The 16861-nt window shown below is 44.7% G+C and overlaps 1 protein-coding gene across 1 annotated transcript in view; it reads left to right on the forward strand.

The window, feature by feature from the left end:
- The window catches only part of Map3k1 (mitogen-activated protein kinase kinase kinase 1), a 65092-nt gene that overhangs the window by 25619 nt on the left and 22612 nt on the right, over positions 1 to 16861 (forward strand). The window contains 5 exon segments of the mRNA XM_032898897.1: positions 7401 to 7551; positions 10846 to 11046; positions 14282 to 14482; positions 15113 to 15229; positions 15581 to 15729. Of these exon segments, the coding sequence (XP_032754788.1) occupies positions 7401 to 7551; positions 10846 to 11046; positions 14282 to 14482; positions 15113 to 15229; positions 15581 to 15729 (819 nt within the window).

A 16861-nucleotide genomic window follows, 5' to 3' on the forward strand; every position in this document is an offset into this window, starting at 1 on the left:
GGACAACATCCCAAAGGAAATCTAAACTTGGGATCATCTTGAGGTAAAGCAGAACAGAGAAAGAACAGTCACTATCTGCCAGTTGCCTGCCTCCTGACACAGGCTCCGGTCAGTGCTCCCTGTGGAGCTCTGGCAGGAGGTAGCAGGCTGCCTTAGTGAGATCTGTACCACACATGTGGTGGAGATGCAGCCTGCTCTCTACTGAAGTGTGAGATCTCATTAGGCTTGGCCACCACTCTCTGGCGAACCGTCCCAGGCCTGGATGTGTCAAGTAGCACAGAGGGGCGGAGTTCTTGAGAGGAAGTAGACAGCCAAACACTGTTTTTAAAAAAGCGCATCCTTTTCCTCGCTCACTAAGGAAAAGGACAGGACACAGCCAGGAAAAACAGAAACACTGTAAATATCAAAAGGATACAAGCTTTCATGGGTGTTTGTTGGAAAGGAACAAATGGGAAATAAGACTGTTGATCCTAAACTCCCTTAGAAAACTTTGGGCACTCAGCGAGTTATTTGCATTAAACCCAACAGCGTTTCCGAAGTCCTGCAGAAAAGCGTTTGGAAGTACTGTGACCAAGATGATTTCTTTGATGTGTGAAAAGGCTTTAACTCAGTTTTAATAAGTGTGTAATTGATGCAGTTGCTGCCTTCCAGAGACTTGGGCCCAGCAAGAGCTCAGTGAGGAAAGGTACTTGCTAGGAAGCCTGGCAACCTCAGTTCGTCCCTGGACCCACATGGGGACAGAGAGAGCCAACCTGCATCTCTGTGCATATGTGAGGGTACACACACGGTAAATAAATATAAAAGATGTTAGAAAGACTCGGACATGCAGTTAACTTCATAAGTCACAGGTGATTGGCAAGTATGGAGGGGAGGGGGAGCCACATAGTCCTATTCACTTTTTAAAAAGTGACATAAGAGAAATGGATTAGCACTTAAGATGTTTGCCACAGAAGCCTTGACCACCTGATTTCAACTCCTGGAATCCACTTAAAAGCCAGATAAAGTTGTCTGAATCTCTAATCCCCAAAGTCCTGTGGCAAGGTGGAAGTGAGGACAGGAAGGCCAGCGAGGCGCTGTAGGCCAGCTAGCCTGCGGAGCAGAGGAAGTGACCAGACAAGAAGGACCTGCCTCACAGCCGAGGTGGACACCCGATTCCTGACATGTGGACCAGAGTACACACATGCTACTGCTGGTGCCCACATATACATGCGAGTACAAATACACACAGTATCCACTGGCACTTATATGCAAACATACATGCTGGTATTGATACAGGCACGCACACCCATGTACATGCCAGCACTCATACACAGTTATTTTGAAAAGTGGTTTTTGCTGGATAGTAGCTCTGACATTTTATAGTCCCTGTTATTAAATGGGCATGGTGGGTTTTCAAACAGTCTTACCAAGAATACTCATTTAGAAGTAGGAAGACCCTTGGGTATCCCGTTTCTCTTTGAAGTTGTTTGCATGTTCCCTCGGGCACTAATCTGTGGTGGAGTCCCAGGCTGAGGGCTGTGGCCGTCACACACATTGTTTCTCTAGGTCAGTTGATTAGAAATGATGGCCATGGTGTCTTGTTGTACGGTTTGCACACACTGCACAGGAGAGAGCCTGCTCCCAAGCACTCTCTCCTGGGTCAGTCAGCGAGCCTCAGTTTGCAGTGTGGCTGCTTTGCTACGCAGACCATGCTGGCCTCAAAATTGTCATCCTCCGTCTCAGTGTTCTGAGTGCTGGGACTAGAGGTGTGTGCCAACCACCACAGCTAACTCCACCATGCTATTTTGATTGATTTACATACATAATATAATTCCAAATAGTTATACATGCCTGGTATAAATTCATTTACATGGATTCACAGATGAGTTTCTGTTTATTATCATCCAATGTGATTTTAAAATTAAAAGTAATCCTCAACAGCGATTGCAGGGTTTTTGCAGTATAAAACATGGTACAGAAATGCAAAGGTTCTGTGTAACATTAACCTAATGACGCACAGCCACACTGCAAACTGAGGCTCACTGAGGGTGTAGCCTAGGCTACAGAGTGCCGCTGTCCCTGGAAGAAAGGAAATCGGGGAATAATTTGTTGTTTTGTTGTGCTAAAGAGAATGTTCATCCAACTTGGGAAAAGCTAGCTTGCTTCTCCTTGTAAGGTAAATGGGCACCATTACCTAGAAGAACCTAAAATAAAATAAAAACCTCCTGTGAACTTGCTTTGGTAGTGCAAGCCATTACATGTGCCCACTGCCTGTGCCGACTTGAGTGTTGCATTGGGCGGAGGTGGGAGGGCCTGCCCTTCACCGTGGTTCTTCCTGCTCAGGAAGAGGCCAGCTGTTGCCAGCGACAGGCTGTCTGGAGAAAAAACAGCTGTCCCAATATTGAGCTTCAGACTTTTGGGTTTGTGTTGTTTTTGTTTTCCTATCTGCATGCTCACATCTAGTTTAGTAGACTGTGAGTCTCATTGCTTTTTGTCACCTGTAGAGAAGACCGAAGTTGCTGCTTAAGTAGGTTTTGTTTTGGTTTGCTTGTTTGTTTAACATAGGACGGTCTGTGCACATACAGTTTAACATAGGACGGGCTGTGCACATACAGTTTAACACAGGACAGTCTGTGCACATACAATTTTGCCTCCCCTTGCTTTTCTCACCTGTGCAACGGCACAGTACGAGCCCCGGCTCCTGAGAACGGTCCTGACTGAAGCAGCGGGGCTCTGCTGTGCCCTGTGCTAGTGAAGGGTCCTCACATCCCCCACTCACCGCTCCTACTGCTGCTGGGGGCAACAGCAGTTCCCCCTTGTTCTCCTCGCTCCTTGGAAGTGCTGTGTGCGGGTGGTGTATGAGCTCCTGCTGCACCGAGCGCTTGCATGTCTGGGAGCCGTGTGCGTCTCACATAACCGGGGTCTTTTTCCACACGTTCCCTCTGGACTCCGAGGGTATCAAGAGTCTCCTTAGAACAGCTACCCAGAGTCTCCACTGTTAACGTAGTACCTGTCCACGCTAAGGACCTGTGCTAACCGGGAAGGTTGTGTCGGACACTGGAGAAGTAGCTGCTCCCGTCACACAGGAGCACTCTAAGCCCATACGGAGTTTGTGTGCTTCTCAAGCTCTGCTAGTAAAATGGATGCCACTGAAAAAGAGAGATGCGTTATTAATGTAGCGCAGGCTGACCGAGCGCTTACAGTCTTCCTGCTTCAGCTTCCCGGATGCTGATTACTGAGTCGTGCCCCAGCCCGGTTCATACAATCAGACTGCCGCCTTTACCTGCCGAGCCTTCCTCCAGCACACATCTCACCCTTTCTACTCTCACATAGCCTGTCAGCTTTTTAAAAATGCTGGAGTTCTAAGTGTCCTTGAAACCCTCGGATATGTATGTGTCTTGGTTGTACAAAACTGAAATCCAAGTCCAGCTTTTTGGGATTTTTCCCAGGGAATAGAGGGTGTTAGGGTGTTTCATTCCAAACTAGATGATTTATATTTGTAGATTAATTTAGGAATAATGAAAACCCCTCTTAATAAACCACGCTGAAATCTTGGCTATGCTGATTAAAGAATCATGAAAATGCTCCCTTGCTGAGATACGCCGTGGCCCTTGGAGAGTTCTGGCTTGTCACTTGGGACAGTATTAGGCTAGTACTAATTGCCTAATGGCTGCAGAGGGACCCAGTACAACCCTCGTGCCTACTTTTATTGCTCCTCCCCGAGTTCTGACTTCTTCATTCTGTCTCTGCGCCTAGAGTTTTGTGTCCTCTTGTTCTTCTGATGCCATGCCGTACGCAGTGACACTTTTCAGGTATCCTACTTTCAAACTACAAGATGGCCAATACCATCTCCACACAGAGTATCTTTGAACCAAGGCATACTATTGGACCAGCCAGCTATGAACTACAGGATGGGTTCAGTACACAACAGAAAGAGAAAGCTTCTGGGGACTGTCCCGCCCTGACCCCACATACACACACCGCTCTAAAAGACATAGTGTACCAGGCCCAGTGTACTTGGCTCCACCCATAGCGAAGTGCTGAAAATGCAGCCCATCCTGGAGGATCTCCCAGTGCTGTGAGGAAACTGGAAATTTAGCTCCTCAATTTTAGATCCTATCACAGTGGCTATGTAGCCTGCTAGGATAGGATGGCTAGTGACTACAGAATGCTGGAAGGGGATTTTGTACTGAAGACATGTGAGGATAGGAAATGGTGTTTCTGGAAGGAGAGACTCTGTGTGTGTGTGTGTGTGTGTGTGTGTGTGTGTATGTGTGTGTGTGTGTACACCTTGTAGATAGCATATACATATATGTATGTATGTGTGCCTGTATATGTATGCAGACTATCTGCAAAGACATGTATGACTTGTCAGTGTTCTTAAGAAGGAAGCACCTTAGTGCTGTAAGAGCAGGGCATGCCTGGTGTGTAAGGCACTCCAGGGAGGGGGCCTAGTTTATGGACCTGGTGAACTAAGATGCTTAGACCCAGATATTAATATCATCACAATAAATAATATGAAAATGACCTCTTACAAGATGGATGGAGGATCTTGAGGCACCTAGAGTTTAGCAGCTGTACCTCACAGGTGTAGAAAGAGCCAGGGATTAGAACCCTAACATCAGGCTGAGGAGGGGTTTTACAGTTCTAGGTGAAGCATAAAATATCCTCTGAGCCTCATGTACCCTGGGTCAACGAAGAGACCCCGCTAGTCTATCAGCCTTATTCTTGTACTAAGTCTTGAAGTAGTTTTCCCCAGAAATAGTTGGCTTTACTGTAATCAGTTAACGTAAAAGGTCATATATGTATAAACTGTTTTATCCAAAAGCTAGTATGTTTGTAGGTAATAACATCTGTGGTGTAGTATACCACACACACACACACACACCACACACACACACACACACACACACGCGTGCGCGCACACACATACACACACGCACACACACACCTACACACCTGCCACGCTTAACCCCACTAGAAGTTCCTGGTGGCTTCAGGCCTTCTGATTATAATCCTGCTGTAGCTGCCGTATTCTGCGGCCAGCAGATCACTGCTGTGTACATGTACACACACACACCCGGCAGCCAGGAACCCCGTCTGTCCACGGATGGAAGACATGTTACCGTTGTGAGTAAACGGGGTAAGCCTGTGAAGAAGACTTGTTTCCTGCTTCCCGTTTCAGAGACAACGGAACAATGAGGTTTTGTTTGTTTGGTTTGGCTTTTATGACATGAAAAATGGGATGTGTTGCATGTTTTGTTTTGTTTTTTTTCTGAGACCTCAGCATTTGCAAATTATACCATTTTATCATCTATGAAGGAAAAAAAAGTCACCCAAAAAGTTACATTTCATCGCTCAGAGCCATTCAGATTTTAGATGATATAGTGTAAAAATGCACATTTTAGAATTAATTATACAAAATATTTATGAGGAGACTAAAACATTTTGTTTATATTTATAGGTTAATTTAGGAATGATGAAAAATTCTCTCAATAAATAACATCAAAGTTCCAGACGTAATCACCAGGATCTAGAGGGGTTAAGCGTGGCAGGTTGGGGGGGAGGGGGAGTGCTGCTGCACCACGGATGCTATTTCCTACAAATATACTTGCTTTTGGATAAAATAGAGTACAGAGTGATTAAAATGTTAAGTAACGTGAAGCCATTCGGGTTAGAGTCGTAGGAAAGCCCTGGGACTGCTGAAGATGGTGGTAAAGACCACTCATTTCCTCTGTGGCAGCGCCACTGTACTGCCTGGCCTTGGTGCACAGGGGGTAAACAAAGCTTGTGCCGCCTCCATCCGTGTGCAGACAGGAGAGTGGGCACCTATTTCCTCTGAGCTGCCCCAGCCTGAAGGAGACTCCCTTAAAACTCCAGCAAGGAACGCTTATCAAGCCCTGGGAGGAAACAGTTCTCTGTCTCCAGCAGAGTTTGCAGTTGGAGAGAGGAGACCTGTTGGGATGCCGCAGTGATCACGTTGAAGGAGAATTAGCTGTGAGAGTGGAACTGACACAGCCTCTGAATGGTTGGGGAAAACTCGAGTGTGTAGCCGTGAAGTCAGTGAGAAGTCAGAGATAGCCTGTCCAGGACATCCCGGAGCCATGCATCCTGGAACCTAGGAGAAAAAGCAGGAGCAGGAGCCTGGGAGACTGGGCTGGCTGTGAGAATAAGCCAGCTCCAGAGACCCGGCCAGGCCTGAGCGCCCCCTCTCACTCCCCAGCCATTGTTACTGCAGCCTGGAACCTTGTGACTCTTCTGAGCTGAGGGTTTCCTTGGGTCCTCCATTTGTTTCCTCCCAGAGCCATTTCAGACGGCGTGCTCGCTGCGTTCTCCCTAGCACCACAGTATTGGTGTTTCACTGGAGTCGGATGAGCATGCCCTCTGGTCCTGTGTACCGTGGGGTTTTTGTTTTGTTTTGTTTTCGTTTGTTTGTTTGTTTCAATAAAGGTGCTGCTTCTGAGTTATGATTAACTGGAAAGTTCCTCAACAAGTTCGAAGTTACCATTTAGTGAGTTCAAGGTCATCCTTTCTGGTGTTTCTCTGAGTGCTTCCCCTTCCTGTCAGGGTACAAAAAATCAGTATGCTCTAGCTTTCCAAAAATAGTTACTGAACTTAGCCTAGAATTCTAAAAGTTGGTACTTCTCCCAGAATGCAGGTACTTAGCCTTCCCTAGGAGCTGGGCTTTGAAGTCCATGCATGCATGTGTGCACGCACACACACACCGGTAAAGATGGGTGCATTTCCAAACAGTGGTCTTCCAGAGAAGACTTTATAATAGTGCTTTCACCGATTAGACTATGTCTAATAGCTCCCCGAAGTCCCTCGCTTAAAGATTACCTTAATTCTGGCAACTCATTATCATGAAGTGAAGGTCAAATGTTTGTTTCCTGTCTGGTTATGAAGTATACATACCAAGGGCTTCATCATAGTGTTCCTGTTCCAGGAACGTGCAGACTTGATCATTCAAGCAGTGAAAAGTGATTTTAAGGTATTGGCATGAATAATTAGAAATTCTGGAATAAGGGTAGTAAGGTACCTCCCAAATAAGTGTTTCTTGTATATTATAATAGTGGCGTGGTGAGCAGTCTTTGCTAATGTTTTGGATTCGTTCTGGTAACTACTTGGAAAGGACCTGCATTGTATATTAGTAAGCCTACAGCATCTAAGTAGAACCTCCTCTCTTTAGAGGTAATGTTGAAATTGGCGGTAGCAGACGACGCTGAGCAGTATCCACCTAAACACAGAATTCATAATACATGTTGTTTTTACACCTTACCTCCATCTTCCTGTGGGGTTTGTAGTGATCTTTCCAGGCACCTGTAACAGTGTAAAACAACCAGGTGTTTACTTGTGCTTAGGAATTATTTCTTGTATCTGACGTTTCTCTTTGTCCTTTCTTATTTCTCCTGTAATTTTAGTCGAGAGATGGAGAATAAAGAAACCCTCAAAGGATTGCACAAGATGGATGACCGCCCAGAGGAGCGAATGATCAGGGAGAAGCTCAAGGCGACCTGTATGCCTGCCTGGAAGCATGAGTGGTTAGAAAGGAGGAACAGGAGAGGCCCTGTGGTGAGTGTGGTGGGCACCAGCTCTGGGGGGAGGAAGCACACAGGAAGTGAGAAGCTTGGCTTCCTGTTTCCTTGAAATAAGTCATAATTAAAGCCCTGCTCATTAAGCCACTTAAACCACTATAGGAATGTGTTTGGTGGGGTTCTTAAAGCAACCCTGCCCTCTAATGTCAGGGTCTGTACTCTGTTCTGAATGAAAATTCTCATTTATTTGAGATGCTTTATGTCTGATAGGAATCGTATTTCCAGAAATCTTTCAGGAAAGCAGGAAAAAATAAGATTAAATAGACTGGGGCTAAAAATAGCATTTATGGAGTCACAAGAATAGCTAGGTTAAGAAGGGGAAGGACCCTGCATCCTGAGCTGTGATTTCCGCTTAAACAGTTGAAGACACTGTTGTGAAATGTGCTTCTGCATCCAGACAAAGGAAGAGGCGTGTCACCAGTCTCTAAAGACACTGGATTAATATTTTTCTTTTGAAATAGAGACAGCAATGATAAGATTCATTACACTCCAGCCAGCACCTGACTAAACCCTGCACACAGTCTTCTGGCCTTCTTCCTCATCCCACGGGCATCTTTAGGTTTAAATCTACTAAATACAAAATAAAAATTTCAGCTTTTAAATTTTATTTTGTGTCTTAGTGTTTGCCTGCATATCATGTCTTGTCTGTGTATCATGTATGTATCTGGTGCCCACATGTGGGATCCTTCACCATTTCATTCTTTGGAGAGGATGGAGAAATCTAGGACTGAGCTTAGAAAACTTTGCTGAGGGCTGGAGAGATGGCTCAGTGTTTAAGAGCACTGACTGCTCTTCCTAGAGGTCCTGAATTCAAACCTCAACAACCACATGGTGGCTCACAACCATCTGTAATGAGATCTGATGCCCTCTTCTGGTGTGTCTGAAGACAGCTACAGTGTACTTATATAATAAATAAATAAATAAATAAATAAATAAATAAATATTTAAAAAAAAGAAAAAAATTTTGCTGAAACACTTTTAGAGTGAGAGTGAAGAGGGGCTTATTTCTGCTTGGTCATTGTAGAGGACTGAGCAGTAAAAGCCTTCAGAGCTTAGAGCATGCTGATCAGAGTTTAGAGCATGCTGATTAGAGCTTAGAGCATGCTGATCAGAGCTTAGAGCATGCTGATCAGAGCTTAGAGCATGCTGATCAGAGCTTAGAGTTTAGAACATGCTGATTAGAACTTAGAGCATGCCGATCAGAGCTTAGAGCATGCTGATTAGAGCTTAGAGCATGCTGATCAGAGCTTAGAGCATGCTGATCAGAGCTTAGAGCATGCTGATCAGAGCTTAGAGCATGCTGATCAGAGCTTAGAGCATGCTGATCAGAGCTTAGAGCATGCTGATCAGAGCTTAGAGCATGCTGATTAGAGCTTAGAGCATGCTGATCAGAGCTTAGAGCATGCTGATCAGAGCTTAGAGCGTGCTGATCAGAGCTTAGAGCATGCTGGTCAGAGAGCTTAGAGCGTGCTGATCAGAGCTTAGAGCGTGCTGATCAGAGCTTAGAGCATGCTGATCAGAGCTTAGAGCATGCTCCTCTCCAAGCCCCTGGAGCTGGAGTTATTCTGCAGTGCTGTATATGTCAAAGCCAACCACATTAATGTTATATTGTTTAAAACTAATTTTTTCTTACTGTCTACTTTCTGGTAAATAGTTACATACCTGCCTGTGTATGTGGGGCAGGAGGAAAGAGAGAAGAGATGTGTAGAATAAGTAACATAACATATAGTCCTTGAGCATTGTTGCCCATCCTGCATTCTGTGGCTTACAGATTTCAAATTACCCTTAGGATGTTTACTGTGTACTTGGAAAGTCTAATTATGTTTGTTTTGTTTTTATGTTTTTATTCAGTTGCCTTTAAAAGCTTCTTAAAGCACTAAATAAAAAAAAATAAAAAATAAAAAAACCAAACCTCCAAACAGGAACCTGAGGCTCATACACAATGAGTAAAAGTAACATGTAAAGTAACGCAAAGCACTTGACAGGCAGGTACCAGAGGTGTGGGGCGGGCAGACGAGCCATAGAGAATTAGAACAGATGAAGAATGTAGCTGGGCCAGTAAGACGGCCCAGTGGCTAAAGGACTCTCGCCAGGTGAGACGGTCAGTGTTTGGAAGGAGAGAACCAATTCATACAAGTTATTCTCTGACTGCACACACAAGTAAAGAAGTAAATGCAGTTTCAAAGAGGACCTTAGGGGTGGAGTCATGGCTCAGCGGTAAGAGTATATACTGTTCTTGCAAAGGGACGGAGTGGTTCCTGGCACCCACATCTGGTGACTCACACCTGTAACTGTAGCTTCAGAGAGGTCACCGCTTGGTCATCCTCGGGTCCCTGTGCCCATGTGCACGTATCTCCAAAACTAAAAATAATAAAGATAAATCTTTTTTAAACTACAAAAACTTTAAAGAATGTAGGTTGTGTTATCAGAGGGCTAACGAATGGTAGGATTGTAGCTAAACTTAAAGGATGGGTGAGCTTTCTTCAGCTGGGACGGTGCCTTAATAGGAGGAGGTGCAGGAATGCAAAGGGGCAGGCGTCACTGTCTTCAGGGTGCGGTGCCCAGATTTGGTCCAAGAGGCCTATATTTAAACATGGCAGTAACAGCAGCAGGTTGTGTAAATTGCATGTTTCCAATTTAAGAAATTGGTCTTTAAGCTTGAAACCTCCCTGGCTTTTTCTAGCCCCTTAATCTGTCTTTTTCCCCTTGGCCCTGAGATTTGAACCTAAGGCCCCATACATGCTGGGAAACCTGTGTACCACCAGGCTGCGCTGCCAGCCCTTCCCTACCTTCTTGAGCTAAAAATATTGTAAAAGTAACATGTTTTATGATAGTGTAATATGATCAAACCGTATTTGACTACTTAATACCCACTTTAATACCTGTTTTAATGGCCTACATTATTTTCAAATACAAAGGAATAGTTCTTCAATTTCATTGAATAATTCTTGAAGTGCCAATTTTTCTGCATTTGATTCCTAATTTAAGTTGATTCTGAATATAAAATGAGCTAGAGAATACAGTAAATAACAATTAGTGGTTTTTCTGTAATTTTGTACGGTAACCTTAATTAGTATAAACAACAAATAAACTGTGTCTGTGTAAGTAAATACCAGTGACATAAAGTAATACCAAATAAAGTGTGGCCTGTTACCTGGTATATTTGTGTTAATATTGTATAAAAATGCAAGTTCATTTCCCACCCTGTGATGTTCAAATGTGCTGCTTTTATATTTTTAAGTAAGCAAAATATCGAACTTTTTCAATTCAGGTGGTGAAACCAATCCCTATTAAAGGAGATGGATCTGAAATGAGTAACTTGGCAGCTGAGCTCCAAGGAGAGGGCCAGGCAGGCTCTGCTGCACCAGCTCCCAAGGGCCGACGAAGCCCGTCTCCTGGCAGCTCCCCGTCAGGGCGCTCAGGGAAGCCGGAATCCCCAGGAGTGAGACGGAAACGAGTGTCCCCAGTGCCTGTAAGTTAAGATTCGAACCCAGTCTGTTCCTGTCTGTCATCCTGACTCACTCACCACAGGAGGGGTAGCCTGGCTGCCACAGAGAGCAGCTTTCAAATGAGATCGAAATGATCCGTGGGCGCGCGGGTCCTAGGATCCACAACGCTATGTCAGGTCAAAACTAGACTTGCAAGAGAGGTGCTCTGTGGATGCTGTCAGGTCAAAAATACTTTTATACAGACACCAGGGGTTTGTCTGCCTTGTTCAGCGCATGGGTAACTGACAAAGTTGCTGGTTCTCTTGCCCCGAGTAACACTAGACTACAGCATCAGAGTTTCCCCTCTGTTAGCGTATAGTGGCCTTGTTCCGGCACTGTCATATCTCCTGCTCACCTGCATTGCTCTCTCACAGTTTGGGCTCCTTGTTGCTATATCTATTGTCTGTGAATGAAAGGGGCTACTCTGATTTAAGAAGGCCTTGGTGAACAAAATAGAAATCATGTTTTTGAATCTCAGTGTGTATTAACCCTGTGATGCTTGATTAAAATGGGAAGCTTGCCAGACCCTGAAATGTGACCACCATTCAAGGAGGAGTATTTATGCAGATGTTGGGGTTGCTAGATGTGCTAATCACCCTGTTTTTGTGAAAAAAAAAAGCATTGATTGAAAAACTGGCCAACAAAGTATGGCTGCTTAGACATGCATGTATTTAGCAGACATTTTCCCTAAAGCAAACTAAATGAAACTGTCTCTTGAACCAGTCAGTCAGTGTTTAATTTTAGAAAACAATTCCCACTGCGCTTGACTAGTCCTCAGTATTCAGACCTTTCTGAGACTGATGATATAAAATGTTTTAACATTAAGTGTATCTTTGTTCCTTAGCAAACTAACATTTTCGAGATAATTAGTGTGTGTGGAAGGGAAATCACTGACAGGATCCATTCAGGACGTACAGTGTACCCCAACACGCCAGTAAGAAAAAGCACACACAGCTCTTTCATATTCACATCACAGCTACCTCCATGACGCTGGTCAGATGGCTCAGTAGTTCAGGGCCTCGCTGCTCTTCCCAGCTCCCACAGGGCGCCTCACGGCTGCACATAAGTCCACTGGTGGGGAATCACATGCCCTCTTCTGATTGTGCGGGCATTGCACATACACAGTGCGCCTCCATGCATGTAGGTAAACTTCTCACACACATAAAATAAAAGTAAATAGATGTAAAGAAAAGAGGCTGCTGTTCGAGCTTTGGGTTAAAGTTGGGGTGTATGTGATGAGCACATACAGTGTCATGGAGAATGGGCACAGTTTTCTGAAAGGGCTCTCAAAATACCCCTTCCTTTGGTGGTCAGATTCTTTCTGTATGTGTACTTTAGTCAGCACATATCACAGCAGACCAAAGAGCTCTTTATATTAAATCAGACATCAAAGAGATAAGATGGCACAGGACAGTAGAGACTCCTTCAAGCACTTCCTACGTTTGAGGAGTGAGTGAACGGCAGTAAGCACAACGGAAACCTTAAGTTTCCCTGGCTGTTGTTAAAGCACGTAAATCCACCCAAAGTAGACCGTTATCACGAACACCGATGACTGCACTGTAACTGTGACCGGCTCATACGTTTGAAAATTGGGGGCAGGGGCTTGTCCTGCTCCTGATAGCCTCTGCTCATTCCAAGGTGGCTTCCCGGCTCATCCAGTGCTTCCTTGGCAAAGCCCCAGCAGCAGCAGGGGCTGTTGATTGGCTACTGGACCAGAGCAGAAGCTGCTGTGTGCAAGCTCTTAGGCATCCATTTGCAACTTGATTTCATGAGGCACCAAAGGGAAGGAAGACTCTGTGTGTACACACACACACACACACACACACACACACACACACACTCACACTCACTCGTATCTCCCTAGGCCCCTTTCCCAGACACCCTACCTTTAAAGCACAATAAGGATGAACCAGGCACCATTAGCCTGAAGTATTTTCTATGCTTGGAAATCAGACTGAGCTTTAATGAACCACAGACAGACAGACAGACAGACAGACAGACAGACAGACAGACAGACAGACAATTTGTTACATAGCTAGGGTGTACCTATCCTACACACCCACATGTGGCAGAGGCTCATTGTAGCCAGTCCAGCAATTGCTTCACCTTGCTTTGCGTTCAGCCTCCACAGGCTGGCTGGGCGTAGTTACTAAGTCTGAAACTCCCAAGTTCTGAGTGCTGCCCAATCCGCAGCATTGTTCTTTGCTCAAGTAAATGGTGCTGTAGTTTCTCTATTAGCAGCGATCCCGTCATGAGCCCCGGGCAACACTGGCCCCTTTTGTCTGTGTATCTGCTGTTTGTGGACGGCATTCCAAGGAGGCACTTTGTCATAGGCATTTTATCACAGCACGCACGCACGCACCAGTGTTCCATTTTCATTGTTGGATGCTCTGTTGTGTGACCATATACCACATTCTGTTTATCCACTCTTCCTCGGGCTACTGTGAGGGATAGCGGTGTGAGCGTTCCCACACAGTCTGTGTGCAGGTATGTTCTCATCTCTCTCTCATGAGTTCATACCTAGGGTGGACTCCTGGGTAGACATTTAACATTTTCAGAAACCGTCACACCATTCATTTGCCGCAGCAGCTGCACACGTTACACACCACCAGAGAATTCTGGGAAGCTTTACGGTTTGGCACTGATCATTCCGTTGCAACTGTTCAGTCCAGGCGTCTCCACCAACCATGATCCCTACTGGGTGTCGATGGCAAGACCAAGTTCCGGAGGGACGGAGCTCAGTGAGAGTGATGTTGTTTCAGAAGGTTTTGGTCGGCTTCTAAAGGAGGAAGCGTCTACAAAGGCAGTGGGGGAGAGAGCATGGCAGCCGCTGTGAATCCCATCACTGGCAGCCAGAAGCCCAGAGATTGCATGTTTACATTTACCACAAGAGACGCATTCTACCTTCACACGGTCACTGCTTAAGCTCTCACTTTTAGCTTGCACAGTACTGTAGAAGACCCAAGTCTATGGAGTGGTTTGTAAAATGACCAAATGGTTGTCCCTCAGGCAAAGATTTATGATCTCTTCTAGGGATGACTGAGGTTCTAAAAGTTCTTCTAAAATGAGTGTGACAGATAACAGCATTTACCTCCTACGTGAAGGTTTTCTTTCTGGGAATATAATCTGCCTCATGACTTTCTGGTATGACCTGTTTTTTAATGTTAATTTCTTATCAAGGAGTGAGGAATTTACCTAATAAAAAACCATGTTGTAAAGTTCCAGAGTGGCAGAATCACACCACCGCGAAGAGCCCCGTCGCCAGATGGCTTCTCACCGTACAGCCCAGAGGAGACGAGCCGCCGTGTGAACAAAGTGATGAGGGCCAGGCTGTACCTCCTGCAGCAGATAGGACCCAACTCTTTCCTGATTGGAGGAGACAGTCCAGACAATAAATACCGCGTGTTTATTGGGCCACAGGTAAGATCCAACACTATTTTATATTTAGTTGGTGTATGTACCGTTGTTACCCTGTGTACTAGGAAATGGTTTTGCTTCTCCTTGTGTGTGGTTAGAAATGAATTCACCGCTTCATTTTATAAGTGTCATTTCACCCTGGAGGCTTCTTTTGTGGGTTTTCTTTTTGTCCTGTTTGTGGGTTTTGTTTTGTTTTGTTTTGTTTTTGTTTTCATTTTGCAGCAGGGTCTTACTGTGCATCTAGCTTGCTTCAGGTTCACTTTGAAGCCTTGGCCTTCCCTAAATTCACAGTGATCTCCTGCGTCAGCTCTGCTTCACCCACTAGAATTATAGGCATGCATCTGCATGGCTCTGAATTTTATAAGAGATGAGTTAATTCTGTCTAGTAATTAAAGTGAGTTTAAAATGCATATAGGCTATGTATGATGTTTCTACTATAGCTTAGTACCTTGAGTAAAATAAATTTAATCTATCAAAATAGTGCAAATAGATTGAATATCTGTGTCTTTACGTGAGGATGATGAAGATATTAGCAGAAACTTTAATAAAATGGACCTAGAGCAGAGCAGGACAGATAGAACTGTTGAACCTCACGGATTTTCTCACGACGACGCTTTTCTTTCTGTTCTGCAGAACTGCAGCTGTGGGCGTGGGACATTCTGCATTCACCTCTTGTTTGTCATGCTCCGGGTGTTCCAGCTAGAACCTTCCGACCCCATGCTATGGAGAAAAACTTTAAAAAATTTTGAGGTAATTTTTTAATATACAATACTAGGGTAAAATTGGCGGTGGACTCATCTTGAATTTTACCAAGAGCACGAATTTAAATAGTCAGTGACCATGTTGGGCATGTGAAGTACGTAGGAATTATCTGATGCCTTTAAAGGTTCTTTGGTGATTTATTGAGTGACAAATGGTTGGGTTTTCTTTTTTCTAAACTGTAAAAAGCAGTAAACACTGTCCTTAGTAAACGGCGTTCTTACGTTTGAAGCTCTTATATCTGCCTTATGCAAATTTTATACAAATAAAGATGAATAATTCACCTCTCATATGCATAACCCTGGCATCCATTTCATTGACGCTGTCTCTTTCCAATGTTAGGTTGAGAGTTTGTTCCAGAAATACCACAGTAGGCGTAGCTCAAGAATCAAAGCTCCATCTCGGAACACCATCCAGAAGTTTGTCTCACGCATGTCAAACTGTCACACATTGTCATCGTCTAGCACATCCACATCTAGTTCAGAAAACAGGTTTGTACTTGTCAGAGCTGAGCACTGGTCTATTGTCACGTCATACTTTTAGGAGGTTTTTTATTTTTTATTTCCTTACTGAATTGCTGATTTGCTATACAATGGTGTAATTATTGAGTCTTGGCTTTTCATGTTCAAACCAAAGATCAAGCATCTAAAAGGTCACGTGAAAACATTTTGCTCTCCACCCTGCAGCAGTAGAAATGACATAATGCCAGGTGTTAGTTAATAAGAGGCTGCTCTGTCAGACATTACTGTAGCCAAGCCCCTGACAGCGCTCCTTCCCTCTGTCCTTCCTTCTGTCCCTGGGTCAGGTAGATTTGCCAGTGTCCCACAGATAGTGAAGCTGAGGCCCTGTGAATTAGAAGAGAACCTCTGTAATTCTTCTATAAACAAACTGTACAAGCACAGTGGTTTTCCAAAATCACTTTCAAGTACAGGGTTTTTATATCGTATAACGTGAGTACTCCTTCCATAGATGTCTTCAGAGAATCTTTGCCTGGGGGAAGATGAGCAGTCCTCACTAAGTAGGAGGCCAGCCGTAGGCCAGGAGGTTCCATCCCACCACTCAGAGCCTGTAGTGCTTCATAAACTGCACAGCGCAGTTGCTGGGAAGATGGCAGACAAGCTCCAAGGGATGCAGAATGCAGCCTAAAGGAATAAACATGGGTGCTTTCAAGTCTCTGCTATCCTAAGGAGACCGTTATCCACTCCATAACGAACTTTCCTTTCTCTTCTGTGGCACTACCTTTTTGGTGTAAAAATAAGATGTTTCAGTTGCTGCACAAGGGAGGAAAGGCATCTGTGCCCTTGGCCCCCTGGTTGAGAAGCCCTGGCTGTGTGAGGTCTCATCTGCATCCCATCCCAGACTCCTAAGTACACAACTGCCTCAGAATCAACAAAGCAGAGGCAAGTGGAGCTGAGGGCCCGTTGAGCAAATGAGAGGGGTTTTTTTTTCCATCTATGGAAAACACAAATATTTGTGAAACAAAAGATCTGGCTTCCTTAGATGTGGAGAAGTCAGAAGCGGCTGTGTAACTGGTTTGAGTCATAGCATAACCAGAATGTGGACATCTTAACTCCTATCCAGGTTTCCTGCTGTTTCTAAATAAATGGGGGAGGGAGGGGGTTG

This window comes from Rattus rattus, chromosome 3, assembly GCF_011064425.1.
Source record: "Rattus rattus isolate New Zealand chromosome 3, Rrattus_CSIRO_v1, whole genome shotgun sequence".
In the NCBI taxonomy this organism is placed as follows: Eukaryota; Metazoa; Chordata; class Mammalia; order Rodentia; family Muridae; genus Rattus; species Rattus rattus.